We start from the raw sequence: 21,457 nt of genomic DNA on the forward strand, positions 1-21,457 counted from the left end.
TCACCATTTGTCAGTTCAATGGGTGGGAAATAAGAAATGTTTGTAATGGGTTCATTACCATTTAATGTAAGAGTGAATGATCTACTTATTTTGGAATCTAAAAATGTACTGTTAAAATATAGCTTACAGAATTAAACTAATATTCTCAAATAATTATAAGTTAATTAAAACCCTTCCTTTATCTTCCTTTTTCCATATCGTTATCTTTACTTATTATGAGGAATCCAAATTTATCACTCCAACAGTTTTGACAAATTTTCATAAATGAATCATAGGACATATCAGTATTTACATGATCACGCATATTTAAATAATCTTGATTAAACATTATAATCATATTCGCGTTATCACGTATTAAATGTTTTGGAATATTAGTATATGTTTGACATAGGTAAAAAGAAATATGAACGAATGTTGTTTTGTTTTTAACAAGAAAAATCGTCAAAAATCATAATAGAGTTTTTTTTAGCCTTAGCGGGTGGTAAAACTTCATCATTTTGTGAGAACATATAATATCCCATTCCCTTTATCGGTTTAATTAGTTTCTCTAAATACTCATACTTTGGTTGATATAAACTCTTTGAGAATACATATATATTCTCAAATTTTAGCCCGTTTGGACTTTCAATAAGGCTGAGCATAACATTTGTTTTTCCACAGTTTGAGGGACCGACAACCAATGCTCTTATTGTATTGGGTAATAAAGAACTATGTCGTGGAACTGAATTTGTTAATGAGTGATCAGCACCCTCGATATTTCTAACACAGATTTCTTGTTATTGACGTATTAAACGAGTATTCACGTGTGTGATGTAGTTCATTCGATGAGAAATGTTCCTTGATTAAACATTATATAAAATGGGTAAAAGTTTTTATAATTGTTGCAGTCAGAGTTCAAACTTGAAACGAGGTAGTGGTATTATCAACAAAATAATTAACACACTTCCATTTGAAGCACATATTCCTGGTTATAATTTTAGTGGACCTGGAACAAAGCTAAAACAAAGGTTGGAGCGCGGTGATCGTGGGATAAATCAATTGGATGAAGCTTGTAGAGTACATGACATTGCATATTCACAATATAAGGATCTAGCTGATCGACATAAGGCTGACGCAGTTCTAATAAATAAAGCGTGGGAACGTGATGGTTCAAAAGATAGTAGTATTGCAGAGAAAACAGCAGCATACTTGATTACAAATATTATGAAAACGAAAAAGAAATTCTGAATGGGTGTGAAAAAGGGAACAAAGAGAAAAAATAAGAAAAGGAAATCAAAGGTAAAGAGTTTTTCAAATGTTATCCAAACAGGAACACGGGCATTGAAAACTCTGAAGCCACTAGATCTAATGAGTGCAATTAAGGTTGCACGTAAAGCAGTCAATAAATCAATTGGTAGAAATACAAAAAATATTAAGATTTCTCGTATTATTAATGTACCGAAAATTGGTGTTTTTTTATCTATTGCACCCATTTTGACTGCACTTAGTGCATTAGGTAGTCTCGCTTCTGGTAGTGCACCCATTCCTAAAACTATCAATAATGCAAGTATGGGGAAAAAACAATTTGAAGAGAGTGAACGACATAATAAGAAAATGGAAAGTATTAAGGTGGGTGAAGGTATGTTTCTTAAACCTTATAGAAAAGGTTATGGATTATATCTTAATCCATTTAGAGGAAATCCAAAAAACTAATTACTAAGCTACCTAAAAAACCTCTTTCAAATTTCGAAATTTTGAATTTTGCTCAAAAGTACATTCCACATTTCCGAGGTGTGTTTATGAGAGACTCACTCCCCAAATCTCCTTGGAGAGAAGAGTCAGGAATTATAAACCTAGATGATAGTTCATCAAATGGTACACATTGGGTAGCTTATAACAAAAATAAAAAAAGTATACATTACTTTGATAGTTTTGGAAATTTACAACCCCCAAAAGAAATTGTGAAATACTTGGGGAATAACATTAACTATAACTATGAGAGAAAACAAGACTTTAATAGTACCAACTGTGGACACCTGTCCCTCCAATTCTTACTCTCTCTATCCCACCCTAACTTTTACACTATGATCAAGTAATTTCTCTATGATTCTTGAAACCCACCCTATTTACATGCTATTCACTGCTATGATTGGTTGATGCTAAATCAAGAATGAGAGAGAACAGGGAGGGTTAGTTTACCTCAAGGTATAAAAACTCGATCAAAAGTTATTCTAACACACATTTAAAAACCACCTGCAAACAGTCTCAACCTAAAAGTTTCAAGCTAAAACGTTCTCAGCCTAAAGTTTCAACCTAAAAAATCTTGCAATCATCAAAATCAACAACAATAAGAACAACATAAAAAACAGTTAAAACAGTAAGACAACAACAACAATTAAAACAGATACAACTGCTAAAAACAGCTGAAAACAACAACAAAACAGCTACATCCGCTAAAAAACAACTAAAATTAACAACAAAAACAGCTACAACTGCTAAAAACAACTAAAATTAACAACAAAAACAGCTACAACTGCTAAAAACAGGTAAATTAAACAACAAAAAACAGCTACAACTGCTAAAATAACAACTAAAATCAACAACAAAAACAGGTAAAAGCAACAAAAACAACGAAAACAACTACAAGAAGAAACAACTACAAATGGTCAATCCGGGAATGATGAAAGTACTCAAGGAGTTTAATGGTAACGCACCAAAACCTCTCTTAACAAAGGCGAAGATGGAATCGGAGGTGTGCTACCCTATTCGACGTGCTCAACGTAAGAAAACCAGCTTTGGGATGACCCTCACTCTTGAACTTGAAGAGTATATGCTGTACTTGCCGGAACGATACTCAACTTTAGAGGATTCAACAATTGATTATATAAAAGATAATCTTTTTTGTATTATTAAAAGGAATGATAACAATCTCTATTTAGAATTAAATAAAGCTTAAAATGTTTTCATTTTCAATATTATTAATGTATCTATTTTGATAAATAAAAATAAAAATAAAAATAAAGTTTTATAAAACTCAAACTCAAACCCTTTGTTATAAATATTTAAATTATAGTACATTTTTCCCAGTAGCACTTGAGTATCAGAGAAAACGACAACAATGAAGCGTAAACTTTTAGAACAGTTGACGAAAAGTAGAAATTCATTAAAAAGAAAATTTAATGAATTGAAACAAATAAAAAATGAGAACGTATCAAATTTGGAGGAAACTTTTAAACCTATTACAGAACCTTTACATGAATTACTCACTGAAAATAAAAAATTGAATAAAAAGGAATATATTAATGATACACATGATATTAAGACTAAGTTCAAGAAAGAGAAAATAAGAGTACCTAAAAGTAAAAAAGAAAAAAGGGTACACGAGAGAGTAATCGAAAGTGATAGTGAGAGTGATGCTTATGTTGATGCTTTTTCACGACAGTCTCTTATAGATGAATCTGATGTTTCACAACAGTCTCTTATAGATGAATCCGATGTTTCACAACAGCCTCACACAGATGATTTAAATGAAAGTGTATATGAAGAAACCGGGGTGAAGTACAATCTCAACATTAATCAGTTAAAGCAAGAAAAGATTTTAGACAATAGTTATGGACCAAGAGAAGAAAATAATATTTTAATGTTGGGTAATACAACACTTAAAATTAAAAAAAATTTGATGGAATTAGGAAGTGGAAATTTATGGACTCTATCACCAGGTCTATACTCTTTAATTTTTCATAATAGTCCTAAGGATTATACTAAGAACGATTTAGAATCATATAAAAACATTTTAATTGAAACAAGTGCTCACAAAAGAAACTATCAACCAGATGGTCAAGTAAAGGGGAATCGTTCTAAAAAATATTCTTCAATTATTAAACCATTAATATCATCTTCAGTAAATGAAGAACATACTGGTTCTGGGTATATGAGACTACAAAAAATACCACCAAACTATGTATATTGGGATAATGTTAATGAACTTGTTGAAAGATTGCAACTCTTAATGGCATCGAGAGATGCTGGTAATAATAACCATACTAATGAAATTCTTTCAATAATAGAAGAATTGCGGGAAGCAAAAATAATATATTAATAAAATAGAAAACATTTTCTCATTTTGTTTAATAGTAAAATGTCTATTGACAAGTTTGGTCACTTTTCAAATGATAGAGATTTTTCCTTGCTTTTCAAAAGGGAAGTTGAGAGTCTTACAGGTATATATATAGACACTGATGGTCACATAAATGTTCAGAAAAAAAGAATTAAAAACTCTTCAAAACCAATAAACGGAAATGATTTGGCTATTAAATTGTATGTTGATGATAAAATTAATGAAGCGAAATCACATCAAATGGAAACTATAACTAAATCATTTCAACTACGAAATAAAAGAGTATCAGAGCTGGAAAGTAAAGTAATAAAAATGATAACTCAAATGGAGTATATACATAATTCAATAAAAGAGTTTGTTGATAAATTGGAAAATTTTAACAAATTCATAAACCAACATTTAAAAAAACCTCCACCAATCATTCGTTCTGATCAGACACAAATAGATGGAATAATACTTCGGAAAAGTCCATTTGCACATCGTGTAAACGAAGAAGAAGTTTTAACAATTAATGTGGATCATACATAAATATACCAATCTTTCATTATTTATTTTATAATTAAAATGTCAGTTGATAAGTTTGGTTGTTTTTTAAATGAGAAAGAGTACTCAAGAGATATAACAAAAGGTCTAGAAAAATTTCAAAGTATACTTAATGATTATGATGGACATTTAAATGTTCAGAGGAAACGATTTAAAAATTCCCTACCCCCCATTCATGAAAATGATATTGCAACAAAGATTTATATTGATGATGAAATAAGTAAAGTAGTACAGAATACATCTAATGAAATTTCTAAGCAACCGCAGAAACAACAAATCTTTAGATTAAGACCTCGAATCAATAATATTGAGGGAAAAGTGAGTGAAATTTCTAAAAAATTGGAATTTCTCATGAAAACTTTTAATAAGGTAGTGGAGGATATAAATGAAATAGAAAGTAACATTTTCAATTATATAATTGCACCAACCTCAGTTTTAAAAGGTGAAACTGAATCTTTAGAGAAGAAACCATTTATACCAGATAAAATAAAGCTATGAGTAAACGAGATATTGTAAATGAGTTACATCGCCCATCATTCAAGAATTTCCCAAGACGTAGAGTTATAGTAAAGGGTATTAATGATTTATGGCAGGCTGATTTGGTTGAAATGGGGGCATATGCATCATCAAATAAGGGGTATAGGTATTTGTTAACAGTAATAGATACATTTTCTAAATATGGATGGGGTGAAGCAATAAAATCAAAAAATGCAGATGAAGTTACAAAAGCAATGGAAAAAATAATGAAATCTGGTCGTGGAGTACCAAAGAATTTACAAACAGATAATGGAAATGAATTCTATAATAAACAATTTAGAGAATTGATGAAAAGATATGAAATTAATCATTACTCAACATTTAGTACTCTTAAAGCATCTATTGTGGAACGTTTTAATAGAACAATAAAAGAACTTATGTGGCGTGAGTTTAGTTTTAATGGAAAATATACTTGGCTTCAAATATACAAAGAGTTGATTAATAATTATAATAACAGGAAGCATAGAACGATTAAAATGAAGCCTATTGACGTCAATGCTAAAAATGAAAAACAGATTTTGATGAGATCATACAATCATCTAAAAATATTTACAAATGGGGACTTTAAAGAGGGGGATCATGTACGAATAAGTAAATATAAACATGTCTTTGAAAAAGGCTATACCCCAAACTGGACAACGGAAATTTTTCGAATTCGGAAAGTACAAAATACATCCCCCACCACATATTTACTTGAGGACTTGAAGGGTGATCCAGTACAAGGCGGTTTCTATAAACAAGAAATTAAAAAAACAAAATTCCCTAATACTTATCTTGTTGAAAAGATTGTGAAACAAAAAGGTGATTATGTGCTTGTGCGTTGGCTAGGCTTTTCAAAATCAGAAGATAGTTGGATTCATAAAAACGAAATTCTATAAAGAACAAGTGGAAGCATAGAACAATTAAAATGTAGGCATTGACGTCAATGCGTGAAAATAAATTATGTTTCCTCTTCACAAGCACGCAATTCCTATTTATAAACGGAACGGAACTTGATTATGAGCTTGTGCGTTGGCTAGACTAAAAGAGTATATACAGATAAGAATTTTGGGTGGAACTTGATTATGTGCTTGTGCGTTGGGTAGGCCTTTCAAAATCAGAAGATAGTTGGATTCATAAAAACGAAATTCTATAAACAACAATAAAAATGTAGACATTGACGTCAATGCGTGAAATAAATTATGTTTCTTCACAATCACGCAATTCCTATTTATAAAGTGTGAAGAAAAGCATGTACAGATAAGAATTTAAACAGAACGTTACATATTTATATATACAAATCTGGAGGGTATAAAGGCGGAAGAATTTCAAAAAGTGTTCAGTTTCCATCTATTCGTTCACGCAACTCAATTTCGGATCGTTTGCTTATTCATTCGATAGTTCGTTTGTTCGATTGTCAAAAAAAAAAACAAAATCAAAATTAAAATGACGGTTTTTATAATATTTTTTGTGATACTTTCCCTCTTTAATCCGATGGTGAAAATGGTACCACTCCCCAATGAAATGACTTTAATTGAAAACCCATCGACTTCCAATAATTCGATTGGGTTATTTATCAATGTTCCAAAACTAAAAAAAATCATTAAAATTGACTTAAAATTTGAGATCCTAGAGGACAGTCATATTTTTATGGATCTCATAAACAAGACAAGTGATGAAAAGGAGATACCAAACTTAAAAAGTGAACTCGATACTAAAATATTTAATGCTATTAATGGTAGCATTAATGAAAAAGACTTAACAACAAGTACAAGTGCAAGTACAGTTGAAGAAGAAGAAATATCTACATCAACATCTACTACAACTACATCTACCTCAACTACAACAAGTGCAACTACACCTACAATGAGAAGGGGAATTCTGGAGGAGGAGGAGGAGAAGGAAGAAACAACAACTACAACAGCAGCAACTACATTAAAAAAAGAACTTCTGGAAGAAGATACAACAAAAACAGCTACATCAACAACTACAACCCCAACCAATCTTTTTGATTTTAATAGCGAAAATGAAAGTGTTGATCACATAGAAAATAAGAACATAGGAGAAGAAAAATCAGAAAAAATTGATATGGGTATAATTGATAGTGAGAGAGAATTTGAAAACGTAAGTCGAGCACCAACATTTAGTAATACGTCACAAGAATTAGTGTTGGGGATCAGTGATAGTGATACAGAATTTGAAAGTGTAAGTCGGGTTCCAATAAAAAGGAACACTACTCATAAATTAAAAAGCACTGAAAACATACACAACTCTCAAATCGAATTCACAAAGAGAGCTATAATTGAGAATTTTAAGCAAAAATTAGTTGAAAATGAAAGGAGAATAGGAGGGCATATGGATTTGGGAAGAAGGGGTCTAAACAGATTCTTTACCATCCAATACAAAACTGCTACAGTAGGAGTTAAATGTCATTACAATAATATTTATAGAAGAACACATTCTAGACGAAGTCTAAGTAAATCTAAGCATATGAATTTAAAATATTTATCTAATCGCCAACGCCATCAAAAATCTAAACGCCATACTAATACCCCCTTAGCAACTTTAAGAATAAATTGTTTTGAATTTGCAGAAGTTTTATCCCAAACAGTAATTAATGCAGAGAGACGAAAAGACAGGATTGTCTATGACAAAATTTCAAAGGATGCTGATCTTCTCTCCAAACAAGAGAGTAAAAGAGAAGAGATAGAAGAAGAAGAAACAGGTTATCTTAGTGATGGCCCACAAATCCAAGAAATTGAAATAGAGGAAGCAGAAAGAATTAATGGGATATATTTAAGAAAGAGAAATTTAGCAGCTCAAATGATGCTTGAATATTTAAATAAAAAAGAAAGTCAGATTAGTACAGATAAAATATCAATTAACGATATTAATGATTTCAAAATAACTAATAGTGATATTATAACATAATCTGATTTAGTAGGGAAATATGTTTATTTTTACAGAATATAAAAATAGAAGATGAAAATAATAATTCGAGTAAATTAAAAAAAGGTGAGTTTAATATATATATATATATAATTTTATATACTAATATATATATATATATATATATATATATTTTCAGAACTCCAAAACATAAATAAAAAAGTTGAAAATAATATTTCGGATGGAGCTCAAAAAGGTTGGTTAAATACATATAAAATAATATTTGTATATATATATATAGTAAAATATTTATATTTTCAGATCTCCAAAACATTAATAAAAAAGAGGATGGTAAATTTTCTCATAATTTGTATGGTGATGACGATGATGATGATGATGATGATGATGACCATGATACAATCCTTTATGATGATGAAAATCCGGAACCATGTATTCCAAGATCATCTAGTGAGGATGAAACTATTCTTGTTGAGGGTGGTATAGATAACTATGTTCAAACTATACCGTTTAATTTAGATGAAGATAATGATAAATACATTAAATCAATTCCTTTAAGTAATGATGACAATAAAGTATATAGATTACAGGGTGGTATAGATAACTATAAACAAACTATACCACTAAATATAGAAGAAAGTAAACAAATTGAATGTAATTCAAAGAAAATATTGTAATTCTTCTGTTAAATTCAAATTTTCATGATCTGTTAATTCTCATAAATTTTAACATTACCCTGTAAGTAAAAGCGATGTTTGTTCTGTTAAATAAAAATTTTATAATAATAATATTGTGAATTGTAATATTTAGTTTATACATTACCTTACATTTTACCCTTTAAATAAAAAAGCGTTGTTTGTTCTGTCTTATTTACAATTATAGAGTACATTTATTCATTTTTTTTACAATCTAATAAATTTAATTCTAGTTCTGTATAAAACATTTCAAATTCACATTCATATATATTTTTCTTAAATTTTTCTATTTCACTCTCTTGATAATTATTTCTATTAGAACAATTCTCTATTTCTTTTATTCTTTGTTCATAAACATAAATATTTGAATCCATTTCATTAAGTTTATTTTCTAATCTTTTTTCATCTATTTTATAATGGCCATATTGTAGTGTATTAATTTTATTGTCTTGTATAAGAACCTTTGTGTCTTTATGACTGAGAACTACTTTTTTACATTTAATTGTTGATAAAAGATGATTTTTAGATCTAATCATTGACATAGAGCCTACCACTTCCTCTTCCGAAAACAAACATTTTTTAAAACTATTAAAAGTTAGTTGATCTATTGCACTTCTTTTAACACCCTTTGATTTTTTCACTGTTTTTTCAGAGCTGTCATTACTATTAGATGTTTTAAAGGCATACATTTTTGATCTCAAACCAACAAATTCAGTCATAGGTCTTCCATTGAGTTCATCTTTAAAAAAACCCAACCTTTTTTTATTAGCTTTAGGAAAATTATAGAGATTAAGTAATTCATCAGAATAATCTGATGTATCAAACTTCATCTCAACATCATTCCGAATATCTTTATAAAAATCTTCAGTGTTAATGGTATATATAAAAGAATCTGTATCCATATAATTTAATTGAACATTTTCATTGTATTTAGGTTTGATATAATTATAATGAAAATCATACATTTTCCATTTCGATAAATCTAATACAGCAAAACCTAAATATAAAGGTTTGTTGTACAACACATTTAATCTTTTCATTTGAAAGGCAAAGAAGTTTTCTGAAAACTGTTTGACACTATGGAAGTTTGACTTTGAAATAAGAGATCTACCGCAATGCCTTTTTGGACCAGAAGAATCGGATGGTGAAGCACTTTCCCATTCAGTAATTAATTTAATATTAACGCGCTTATCTACATTTTCCATCGTTTTACCGTAGACAGCATTATTTAAAAGTTTAAAAAAATCTTTTTCAAATGTATTTTTTGCATTAGTTCTATGGAATGTATTCAAATCAATATATGTTTTTAGCCAAGGTTTCTGAAAGAAGCGAAGACCTCTATGAATTTTTGTTAGAATTAATCCATTTTCTATACACTGTTGAAGATTTTTATAATGAATTATATATTTTTCTTTATCCCTTAAATCAGCAATTAATTTTTTTATTTTGTCTGACTTTGTTGGTAACTGATTATTACAACAAAATGGAAGGTCATTATGTTTATCATGCAATTTTAAAGGATATTTTAAATCTACCTCAAAAATGTATCCATATTCACTATCATCTGCAATCTCAGCAATGTTAATACTATCAAGTTCCCCCCTTGAAATCCATTCAAAACCTCCATATGGTAAAGATTGTGACATAGCCCAACCATATAAATTATTTGCATCCAAATAAATCAAATATGATGATTTTTGAGTACTATCAAAATTCTCAACATATTTATTATTTGCTTTAGCATATCTACATGTACATTGAACTAAACCACCACGAATACCACTTTGAATAAATTTATACTGATCTATATCAGTTAATAAATCTAATTCAATTTTAGTACATTTTAACATAGCTTCCCATGATAATCCTGGTGTAGTGAAAAAATGTGCTGGATCAAGTGAATAAATTTTACTACAAAGTCTTCGAAAGTTTTCAAAGACATCAGACATTAATAAAACATCTGTTTTTAAATATAATTCTAAATAATCTTTAAGATTATTACAAGAAAACTCATTCCATACCTTTTGTGCGTGAGTATAATTTTCAACTGAACATTCATTTTCGGTTAAGGAACTATAGAAAGCTTCTCTAGGAGGTAATTTACTTTCTTTTAATTTCTCAACTGAATCTAAATATTCATATGGAAATACACCCTTTCGTCGCATTAAGTTGAAATGATTTTCATTAGGGAAAAATGATCTTGTTATACACATTTGTTCACTATCTAGATTTGAAGCTAATGTATCTAAAGCAGAAGGCATAAATCGAAACGAGTCTAGAAAACGGATTTCAAAGTTATCACCATTACTTAAAGTTATAATTTTTGAAATTGATATATATTGTTCCTTATTTAATGGAATTACCTTTATTTCACCAGGTATGACTGCCAAATCTTTAATAAATAGATGGCAATCATACCTGGTGAAATTGTGGAAGAAAACAGGAATAAATTTTGGAACTGTGTATTTTAAATTACACTCATTATGTGCTGCCCCCCTAAATTTTCCTGTGAAGTGACAGTGATCCCTAACTCTGTCTAATAAAAGAGGAGTGTTGCATATATGACAAATTTTAGATTTTTGGAAATCATCTTCTTCAACATCTGACATTATTAAAGAAACAGATTTTGAAATATAGTTTTCATATATAAAACTTAAATTTTCTATTAGTGATAACAGGAAATTCATTCCCGAGTTAAATACAGTTTCTAAGACAAACTTATCTAAACTGTTATCATGTGCACACTTTATATAGTATGCATATGAAACAGGTCTATGTATATTTATAATACTTAAATTTAATGTTTCGTTTTTATTAATTGGTTGAAGGATGGATTCAAAGTCAGCGTAAACTGTGAATGGGACCATCACTTCCTTTTGAACATTTGTATACCGTAAAGTGGCATCCTTCATGTTGGGTAAACGCGAGACTTTTTTCCCACAGACTTCTGAATGCCGGTTGGCAGCATCTTCACTCAATGAGTAATTTAAGCAAATTTGACAGAACCATTTTTTTGATTTGTCTCTCGAAACTTGAGAGGAAACCAAACTAAAAAAAGATAAACACAAGAAAAAAAAAAATTTTTTTTTTAAGTATGAAAGCAAATAAATATTATGAAATTTAAAAACAAAAACAGGTAAAAGATATAATAATGATAAAATGATAAAACAACTTACTTTGAGAGATTTTTTATCCAAGTATAGTGTGCTTTACATCCTTCCTCCAGTATCAACATATTTATATGATTTCTCCTCACTTCAGGAGAGTAAAATATGGGCCCGAATATAACTCCATCGTCGAATCCAAAAAGTGTAATATTTATGTCCTTATTTATTTCCATAAATTTCGATATATCCGCAGGCTTTAGTGGAAATTGCAATCCAGTGAAATTTAGTGTGATCCCATTGACTTCAATTACTTCATCATTTATATTCACTTTATAGCTTGTGCATCTGTTCGCATTCTTATTTAGTTTACTTAATGCTGCGATTAAGCTCCATTTAAAACAATATTCATCATCTGTGTTTTTTACATTTATAATTGCTTTTTTTCCTTCTAAACAAGAGGGTAGTTTTATATAAGATGATCCTCTTAAGGGTGAATATTGATTAATATTCATCTCCAATCGAGTGAGATGAAGCAAAGTCCATCCACTATCCCTTTCTTGGAATTCTTCCATCCTCGCCAAAATTTTTTCCATGTGCTCCTTATATTCATTTTCAATGTTCGAATAGGCACTAATTATTGTCATCTTACTTTGAAATGACTTTATTTCAATACATTCCTTTTCTTCCTTCAAAAGTCCGTACTCTCCAAAAAGTTCAAAATTTATTTTCACCGATGCATAACTTTCCAACAATGGATACAAGTGAGGTAGAAAAGCTTCTCCTGCTTGCTCCATAAATTGTGTTGGATAAATTACATCATTGTTGGTGTTTTCATATAAGTAGTGAACAATCCTTCCTTGAAATCCAGAACTGATTTTTTTTATCCTTGAATCCACTGGTTCAACAACATTCTTCTTGTGTTGCTCCGTTCGCAGATGATGAGCCCACGAAATGTTACCCGATAGGGTAATGTTGCACTTTCCACAATACTTATTCATTTTTTTTTTTGTTTTTATTTTTTCCTTTTTTTTGGAAGTATTGTATTGTTACTTGTACTTTTCACTTTGTTATACTTTACTTTTACTGTAAAGTATTTTATGTTTTATCAATTTGATAAGTTTACACAACACAAATCTGGATAGTTCACAGTTCACACAACTTTACTTTACACTTGGTAAAGTATTTTAATTTTTATCAATTTGATAATCTCGCACAAATCGAATTCGGATGGAACGTAAGTTAACACAACTTTACTTTAGCTTTGAATTACCGGAGGGTTCACACGACGATTCTAGATGGTTCGCTCAACTCAAATAGTTTTCTAAAACTGAACTACTTTCCACATTTCTCCTTAACAAATACATTTTTTGAAAACTTAGAAGGTAACCGTTTTCTCTTTCTATAAGCGCATGAGAAAAAATTTTCAAATATGATTAAAGAAAAACGTATTTGACTAAACAAACGATCTCATTTGTTTTTGTGTATAAATGTGTATATTCTGTTAGGAACCACCACCACAAGCACCGCCACCACCACCATCCCTCTTACACTCCTACGCTCACTTTCCCATCTAATGCTCGCTAAAGAGGGGAGAGGTTACCGAACTCACGCTTGTTTCACGCCACAAAAGTATGCGGTCTAATATCCCTCAAACCAACACCTTTTGACCACAAGACCGTAGCCAGGTTACACTAACAGGTGTCACCTACAACCCTAATTGAATCAACAAAACGCCCACGCATAGAAAAACAACTTCCCTTCCTCCTCCTCCTCCGCCTAAATATAGTTTTACAAATTCATACGCATGACAAAACACCCCTTGTAAAACGAATAGTTTTCTAAAACTGAACTACTTTCCACATTTCTCCTTAACACATACATTTTTTGAAAACTTAGAAGGTAACCGTTTTCTCTCTCATGTAAGCGCATGAGAAAAAATTTTCAAATATGATTAAAGAAAAACGTATTTGACTAAACAAACGATCTCATTTGGTTTTGTTCTGTTAGGAACCACCACCACCACAGTCACCATTTTGACCACAAGACCGTAGGCAGGTTACACCAACAGGTGTCACCTACAACCCTAATTGAATCAACAAAACGCCCACGCATAACAAAACAACGTTTTTGTTACACTCCCACGCTCACTTTCCCATCTAATGCTCGCTAAAGAGGGGGAGGTTACCGAACTCACGCTTGTTTCACACCACAAAAGTATGCGGTCTAATATCCCTCAAACCAACACCTTTTGACCACAAGACCGTAGCCAGGTGTCACCTACAACCCTAATTGACTCAACAAAACGCCCACGCATAACGCCTTCTAACCCAAGTTAGAAGCAACATAGTGATCTGTGTGCAACCATTGCACTCCACAAAATCCCACGCATGACAAAACACCCCTATCACACACGCAAGCCAGGTGTCACCTACAACCCTAATTGACTCAACAAAACGCCCACGCATAACGCGTTCTAACACAAGTTAGAAGCAACATAGTGACCTGTGTGCAACCATTGCACTCCACAAAATTCCACGCATGACAAAACACCCCTATCACACACGCACCTTTAGCTTGAGAAAAAGACAAGACAAAACAAGACATATCAAAACACCACTCTCTCACACTCCTACACACCACTTTCTAACCTCATTAAGTGACCTGTGTGCAACCATGCTCATCTAACTAGGGTCAGCAACACCCCCCTTTTTGAATTAATTATGCTAAGTAGGTCATTAGAACACCTGTGTGCAACCATGCGTGACTAATTAGGGTCAGTGTGCAACCATGCGTGACTAATTAGGGTCACCCCCACCTCCTTTTTTGACATGATTTATTACCTAGTGAGCCAGCTCCCGTATTAACTACCTACTATCAACACGACTTTCCTACCGCTGCAAAAATCTTGAAGGAGCAGTTTTATGTGGACGACGTACTGACCGGAGCACATACCGAGGAGGAGCTCATTCGCAATCAAAATGAGCTGATCCAGTTGATGAAATGTGCAGGCATGGAACTTGGTAAATGGGTTTCCAATTCATCACGTGTCGCTGACAGATCTCTCGCTACAACTGAAGTACAAGGCAAAGAATCCAATTCTACAGCAAAAGTTCTTGGCATTCATTGGGATCCAGAAGAGGATATGTACAAAGTTTGCCTTACAACAAATCCGCACAACACCAAACGCCAAGTGCTGTCAGATTTGGCACGCATTTTTGACCCGCTTGGTATTCTGTCGCCAGTGGTAGTGCTACTCGACTTCAGCTGGGACACGGAGCTTCCTCCAAAAATTGCGGACTGGTGGAATAAGTGTCGTAACGACCTACACATCCTTCGAGATCTACGCCTGCCACGGTTTGTCCAAAACAATGAAGATCACATCGAACTGCATGGATTTTCAAATGCCTCCATCAAGGCATATTCCGCAGTCATCTATAGCAGAGTGGTGCGAGCAGATGGCACCGTATCTGTTTCACTCATAGCAGGAAAAACCAGAGTTGCTCCGCTGAAGCATCAGTCTCTACCGCGTCTTGAACTGTGTGGCGCTTTGCTACTAAGCCGACTGTTCTTATCAGTCAAGGCTGCACTACAATACAAGGACATTGAAGTACATGCGTGGTGTGACTCGACAATAGTCTTCGCCTGGATTTCACATCCATCATCTAAGCTTAAAATATTTGTAGCCAACAGAACCTCAGAAATACTCGAAGCCTTACCGCGCAACGCATGGCATCATGTAAACACAAAGGAGAATCCGGCGGACTGCGCCACACGAGGAATGCTTGCTTCAGACCTTCTCCATTTCGACTTACGGTGGATGGGACCTTCATGGCTGCAAGATCCAGAAATGCTTGCGGTAAAGTTGACCTCTAAAAAGTTCTGTTCTTCCCTTTTAGAAAACCATGGCGGAGAAGATGTGAAGACCACCGCATTAACCGCACAGGAAACCTGCTCATTGTCACCAATCGAAGCTTTGACTCAACGCGTCTCGTCCTGGACAAAGATGGTACGCGTTGTAGCTTACGCCTTACGCTTCATCCAAAAGACCAAGGCCATTAAATTTGCAACGCTGGCAAATGGAAAGATGCTCACCTTTGAGGAGATTCAGGCTGCTCGCATTCTTTGCCTGTAAGAGGCTCAGAAATGTTTCATGGAAAACCGCAAACTACTGACGGAAAACAAGCCACTTCACAGCCGCTCCCAGTTGGTGAAGCTCTCGCCGATTATCTGCAAGGATGGCCTTCTTCGAGTTGGTGGACGACTGGACAACTCACAATTACCAGCTGATGTAAAACACCCTATACTGCTTCCGAAGTCGAACCGCATCACAAGAATGAGTTTGGAACACTAGCATACGACATATCTTCATCCAGTAGTTTCTGCACTTTTTGTAATTGTTCGTCAAAATTACTGGATCTTTGGTGCGCGCAACCTGATAAGAAATCTGGTTCACAACTGCATCAAATGTTTTCGCCAACGTAAACTCACGGCGCACCAATTCATGGCCGATCTACCAGGCGTCCGTATAACAGAAGCTTTACCCTTCCAGCACTCAGGCTGTGACTACGCTGGTCCATTTATACTGAAGGAAAGAAAAACTAAGGGCTACATATGCCTCTTTGTTTGCCTTGTAACATCAGCCATACATTTGGAACTGGCAACCGATCTTAGTACAGACACATTCCTGGCATGTCTTCGGCGTTTCATGTCCCTTCGAGGAAAATGCTCACAGATCTTCAGCGACAACGGGACGAATTTTGTTGGCGCCAAGCGGGCACTAGATGAGATGCAGCAACTTTTATCTTCGCAGGAGCATCAACGCAATCTAACACGATCGCTGGCCAATAATGGAATTAAGTGGAGTTTTATACCTCCCCATTCGCCACATTGGGGAGGGAAGTGGGAGTCATCACTACGTTCCGTTAAACTACATCTGCGTCGAATTGTGGGAAAAAGTGGTCTAACCTTTGAACAAATGCAAACTCTGATCGCTCAGATCAGTGCAGTGGTGAACTCGCGACCGCTATGCTACACACCTGACACTGACCTCAACTACTTGTCTCCGGCCCACTTTTTAATTGGGCGCCCATTCACAACTGTTCCAGAGGGAGATCTGACTCATCTACCGATCAATCGTCTGGATTATTGGCAGAACTTGCAATCGATGTATCAAGGGTTTTGGAAACGCTGGCACCAAGAGCATTTGACTTCCCTACAGCAACGTCAAAAGTGGAGCAACAAAGAACGCAACATCGCAGTAGACAATGTAGTCCTCGTCAAGGACTCAAATCTCCCTCCAGCAGCTTGGATACCAGCCCGTGTAGTGGAAGCTCATCCTGGACCAGATGGACTTGTACGCGCTGTAAAACTTAAGACGTCTACTTCCCAATTCTGAAACATTTTTTCAGGGCGGCCCGGGATGTTGATGAACGCATTGCAGCCGTTATTTAATTATGAATCTTATTCTATCTTTGGTATATGAAATACCAACTTTGCCCTTTTTAATATTTTGGTGCTGCGCCACACTTCGAGTAACGGGTATAACTATTGATAGCGAACTGACAAACATATAACTATCAATAATTGTTTTCATTATGAGTGCTGTTACGTGGGAACGAGTCCTGACAGGGACACGCGACACCCGTGAGTTGCCGAATTGTATTTCTGTTTTGCCCTTATCAATCTGAGTGTGGTTAGTCATTAGCGGCCCTACCCGCAACTTAAGACAGTTGTTTTTCCGGGGCTAATCTTTGTATGGGGGAGGGCGTACGTAACAGCTTCGAAGTGATCGACGCGGCTACGCATGGAATGACTTCGCAAAAGAAATCTTCGTACGGCCATATCTTTAGATCTCCTTCTTCTCCTTTTTTTTCTTAGGCGCCCATTTATGTGTGGCTTCGACCCAGTATTTTAACCCAGTCTCAGAAGAGCTAGTCAGGCTTATTTATTATTGTACTTATTTATTATGTTATTATTATATATATTTTTTTTATTAAAAATATTTATTGCTGAAAAAGAAAAGACTTTCCGGCCTCGCACTGGAAGATACATACATACATATTTATACCTGTAAATAAAAAATAATATAAATAATACTCTCATCATCAATGTTAATCCTCCGGCAGAGCCCACTCATCCATTCCGTGAGGAACGTTAGATAAGAGGCCTTGCCCTCATACGCCTTTCGGAGCCTTTTAAGCTGTCGTGTAACTTCGATTGCTTGTTTATAAATTGCGAAGGTGCTCGTTATGTCTGATTAATTTTCGGTCCCCGGCTGCGGCTTTTATAGCGGAATCAGGGTAGTTCTGATTACGTGTTTACCTTGACATGTGATCGGGACCTTCTATCAACTCGTGAAGTCCAATAGTTCTAAGTTTGTCGCCTTCTGGAGTCGTCGGATTACGTTCAAAGGTTCAGGCGACATACAGGTCTTTAGCATGGAATACCCCGACACTTTTCTTTACTGCATTGCGCAGCTCATATAGCGCTTTGCCCTTACGCTGGAGCACAACACAGCGAATTCGATTCGGGCCAAGCTTGGCATTATATCCGTCAGCTTTGTTACTCTGCCTGTAGTTTTTCCTTTAGACAACTTGTCCAACGGGAAACTCTACGAGCTTGCTACGGGTGTTATTTACCTTTTCCGCACGTTCATGAGTTCGGTTTAATCCTTGGGTTACTTTTTGTCGGATAAGTTTCATATTGTCTGGCTTATCTGTGGATCTCCTGCCTTTATTCCCCCCGGCATTCGTAGAATCGGATAGGCTGTTCCGAACATGGTGTAATATGGTTCCATGCCTATTCGACTTAGTTGGGTAGCCCAATTTCGCTGATCGGTCGCAAAATTTGGAGTACCGACCGGTTTACCCTCTCAGCCGCGTTCGCTTGCGGGGGTAAAGTCCAGTCTTTACGTGTCGAATACCGCAGCAGGTCATTAACTCGCCAAAAATTTAAGACACAAACTGCTTGCCAATAGTAAAATTGTCTTAATTTGGCTAGTGATTTGTGCAACCCCCCATGCCCTGCGGTTTTGGCATGATGTGCTCTCCAGACTAAATCAGAATCCCATCCGTTTATATACATAGCCTTCTGATGTTTGAAGGTCTGGACTTTTACCTAAATTTTCGTCCACTGCCTGCAATAGGTTGATATAATCCTATGACTGGAACACTGTCTAGTTCTTTTGCACCAGCCTTCTGTAGCTCGTTCATATGAACTCGTGAGAGAGCATCTGGGACTACATTTAGTGACCCTTTCCTGTGTTCTATGGTGAAGTGAAACGCTTGTAGCTTCAGACTCCATCGCGCAAGTCTGCATAATAAGTCTTTCTGACCCATCATCATTATACCCGTTACTCGTAGAGTAAAAGGGTATACTAGAGCCGTCGAAAAGTATGTAACAGGCAGAAGTAAGCGTTTCCGACCCCATAAAGTATATATATTCCTGATCAGGATAACTAGCCGAGTCGATCTAGCCATGTCCGTCTGTCCGTATTAACGCTGAGATCTCGGAAACTATATAAGCTACAATACTGGGATTAGGCATGCAGATTCCTGAGATTCCTGCGCAGCGCAAGTTCGTTTCAGCAGAGTGCCATGCCCACTCTAACGCCCACAAACCGCCCAAGACTGTGGCTCCTACAGTTTTGATGCTGGAATAAAAATTTTAACTGAAATGTATTGTTCTCGTCAATACCGATCGATTGACCCGAAAAAAAGTTTGCCACGCCCACAAACTTCAAAAAATCGTAAATATGAACGTGGATATCTCGGAAACCAACAAAGCTAGAGAATTGGTGTCTCAGATTTAGATTCCGTAGCCTTGCACGCCGCGCAAATTTTTTATGCAAATATGCCACGCCCACTCTAACGCCCACAAACCGCCCAAGCCTGTGGCGCCCACAATTTCCATGCTAAATAATAAATTTTAACTGAAATGTATTGGTCTCGTCAATACCTGTCGATTGATCCAAAAAAAATTGCCACGCCCGCTCAAACGGCCATAACGCTTAAATCTGTCTACCGCCGGTAGGTGGCGCATTTCAATCTCGCTTTGCTGCTTGAATCTCACCATTTCCCATTGGTTACTTTAGCTGAGTAACGGGTATCTGATAGTCGAGGTACTCGACTATAGCGTTCTTCCTTGCTTTAGACTAGCGTGGTCAGTAATCACTTTGAAGGGCATATCATCTACGCAGGCACGGAATTTGGTAATGCTGAGGATAGCGGCATAGCTTTCCAACTCGGTTATGCTGTAATTCCGCTGTGCTTTGTTCAATTTGGCTGACATATAGGCAATTTTATGTTCTCCGCTCTCGTCATCGGTTTGGAACAAAAATGGTTTTTTAAAATCTGGGGTGACGAGCACAGGTGCTGTTGCCATGCTGGTTTTTCAATCGCCTTGATTGCCTCTTCTGACAATTCAAATTTCTTTATGCGGTCTTTCTTCAAACAATCATGAAGCGGTGCCGCTGTCTGGGCGTAGTTTTGGATGAACCTTCTGTACCAGGCTGTCATACCCAGGAACCTCCGCATCTGTTTGGCGGAGCTAGGCTGGGGATTGGCCTGCCGGGCACTGTAAACGCGGTTTTCTCTCTACTTTTGGATTCGAGAGGTATTTGCCAAAAGGCGTCTTTTAAGTCAATTGCGGAAATGTAATACCTTTCCTGCAGTCGACTCAACAGACCCTCGATATGTGGTAGTGGATACGCATCTTTGATCGTCCGGGAATTGACTTTACGTGCGTCGAGGCAAAGGCGATTTTTCTGCCCTTTTTTCACCAGAGTTACCGGTGAACTCCAGCTACTATTGCTCTCTTCGATCACGCCTAGACCTAACATGCGATCTTGTTCGGCATACACCAGCTTCTGTTTAGCTGGGGATATCGGGTAATGTCGCTGCTTGATTGGTAGGTCCTCGTTGGTCACTTCAATTATATGTTGCTCTAAGTTCGTCTTTCCTAATCCTTTTTCTAGACAAGAGGGATATGTGTCTATTACTTGCTGCAGCTTAGAATGTTGTTCAGGAGTAAGCTGATGTGGGGTATAGGCGGTCTCGGGCTTGAGCGTATTGTTCATGTCTAGGTCTCCGGTCATAAGGTCGAAATCCGGTGTTGTTTCAACGGCGGCAACCTCGCCGAAATTAATTCCAAAATAATATCGTTGTGTCAGACCTGGCACTATCAAAAACTCTAGGTCCTTGGTTTCTCCTTCCCATCCCACAGGTAACGTTATGGCTCCGGTTACTTGGGTCTCACCACCGCTGGCTGTGCGTACACATTTCTCACTTAGCTTCCTTATCGGCCTCGTCTGGTTTTTCAAGAAAGCGTGCGCTCCTCTGCATTACAATTTGCACTGGCGCCTGTGACCATTAATGCGAGTATCTCTTCTCCATCGACCTTCGTTTTGACAAAGGAGAGGTTGTTATTTTGCACGCTCACCACCGGGTCCATCACCTTTATCTTGAGCCGGCGATAGTCTGCTCGAGCATCATATAGTTTTAGTATTTTCCGTGTTGTTCGTGTCTCGCTATCTACATCTTCTGAGTAAGTGAAGATACGTTCGCGGGCAAGTTCGAACTCCCTTTCTCGTTGTT

The 21,457-nt window shown here is 35.5% G+C and overlaps 2 protein-coding genes and 1 long non-coding RNA gene across 3 annotated transcripts; all 3 read left to right on the top strand.

Moving 5' to 3' along the window:
- The first annotated feature begins 3,055 nt into the window (after nt 1–3,055).
- LOC139354079 (uncharacterized) lies at nt 3,056–8,827 on the top strand. The gene is made up of 3 exons (XR_011605187.1): nt 3,056–8,170; nt 8,244–8,300; nt 8,366–8,827. It is a non-coding gene; the product is annotated as an uncharacterized lncRNA (long non-coding RNA).
- Nucleotides 8,828–15,006: 6,179 nt separating this feature from the next.
- On the top strand, nt 15,007–15,996 carry LOC139354389 (uncharacterized). The gene has a single exon (XM_070998617.1). It carries the CDS (start codon nt 15,007–15,009, stop codon nt 15,994–15,996), a length of 990 nt encoding a protein of 329 aa, XP_070854718.1.
- A 369-nt stretch (nt 15,997–16,365) lies between these two features.
- On the top strand, nt 16,366–17,259 carry LOC139354390 (uncharacterized). The gene has a single exon (XM_070998618.1). The coding sequence runs from the start codon at nt 16,366–16,368 to the stop codon at nt 17,257–17,259; it is 894 nt and encodes a 297-aa protein (XP_070854719.1).
- Nucleotides 17,260–21,457: the final 4,198 nt, after the last annotated feature.

Source organism: Drosophila suzukii, assembly GCF_043229965.1.
Source record: "Drosophila suzukii chromosome 2 unlocalized genomic scaffold, CBGP_Dsuzu_IsoJpt1.0 scf_2c, whole genome shotgun sequence".
NCBI classification, from domain to species: Eukaryota; Metazoa; Arthropoda; class Insecta; order Diptera; family Drosophilidae; genus Drosophila; species Drosophila suzukii.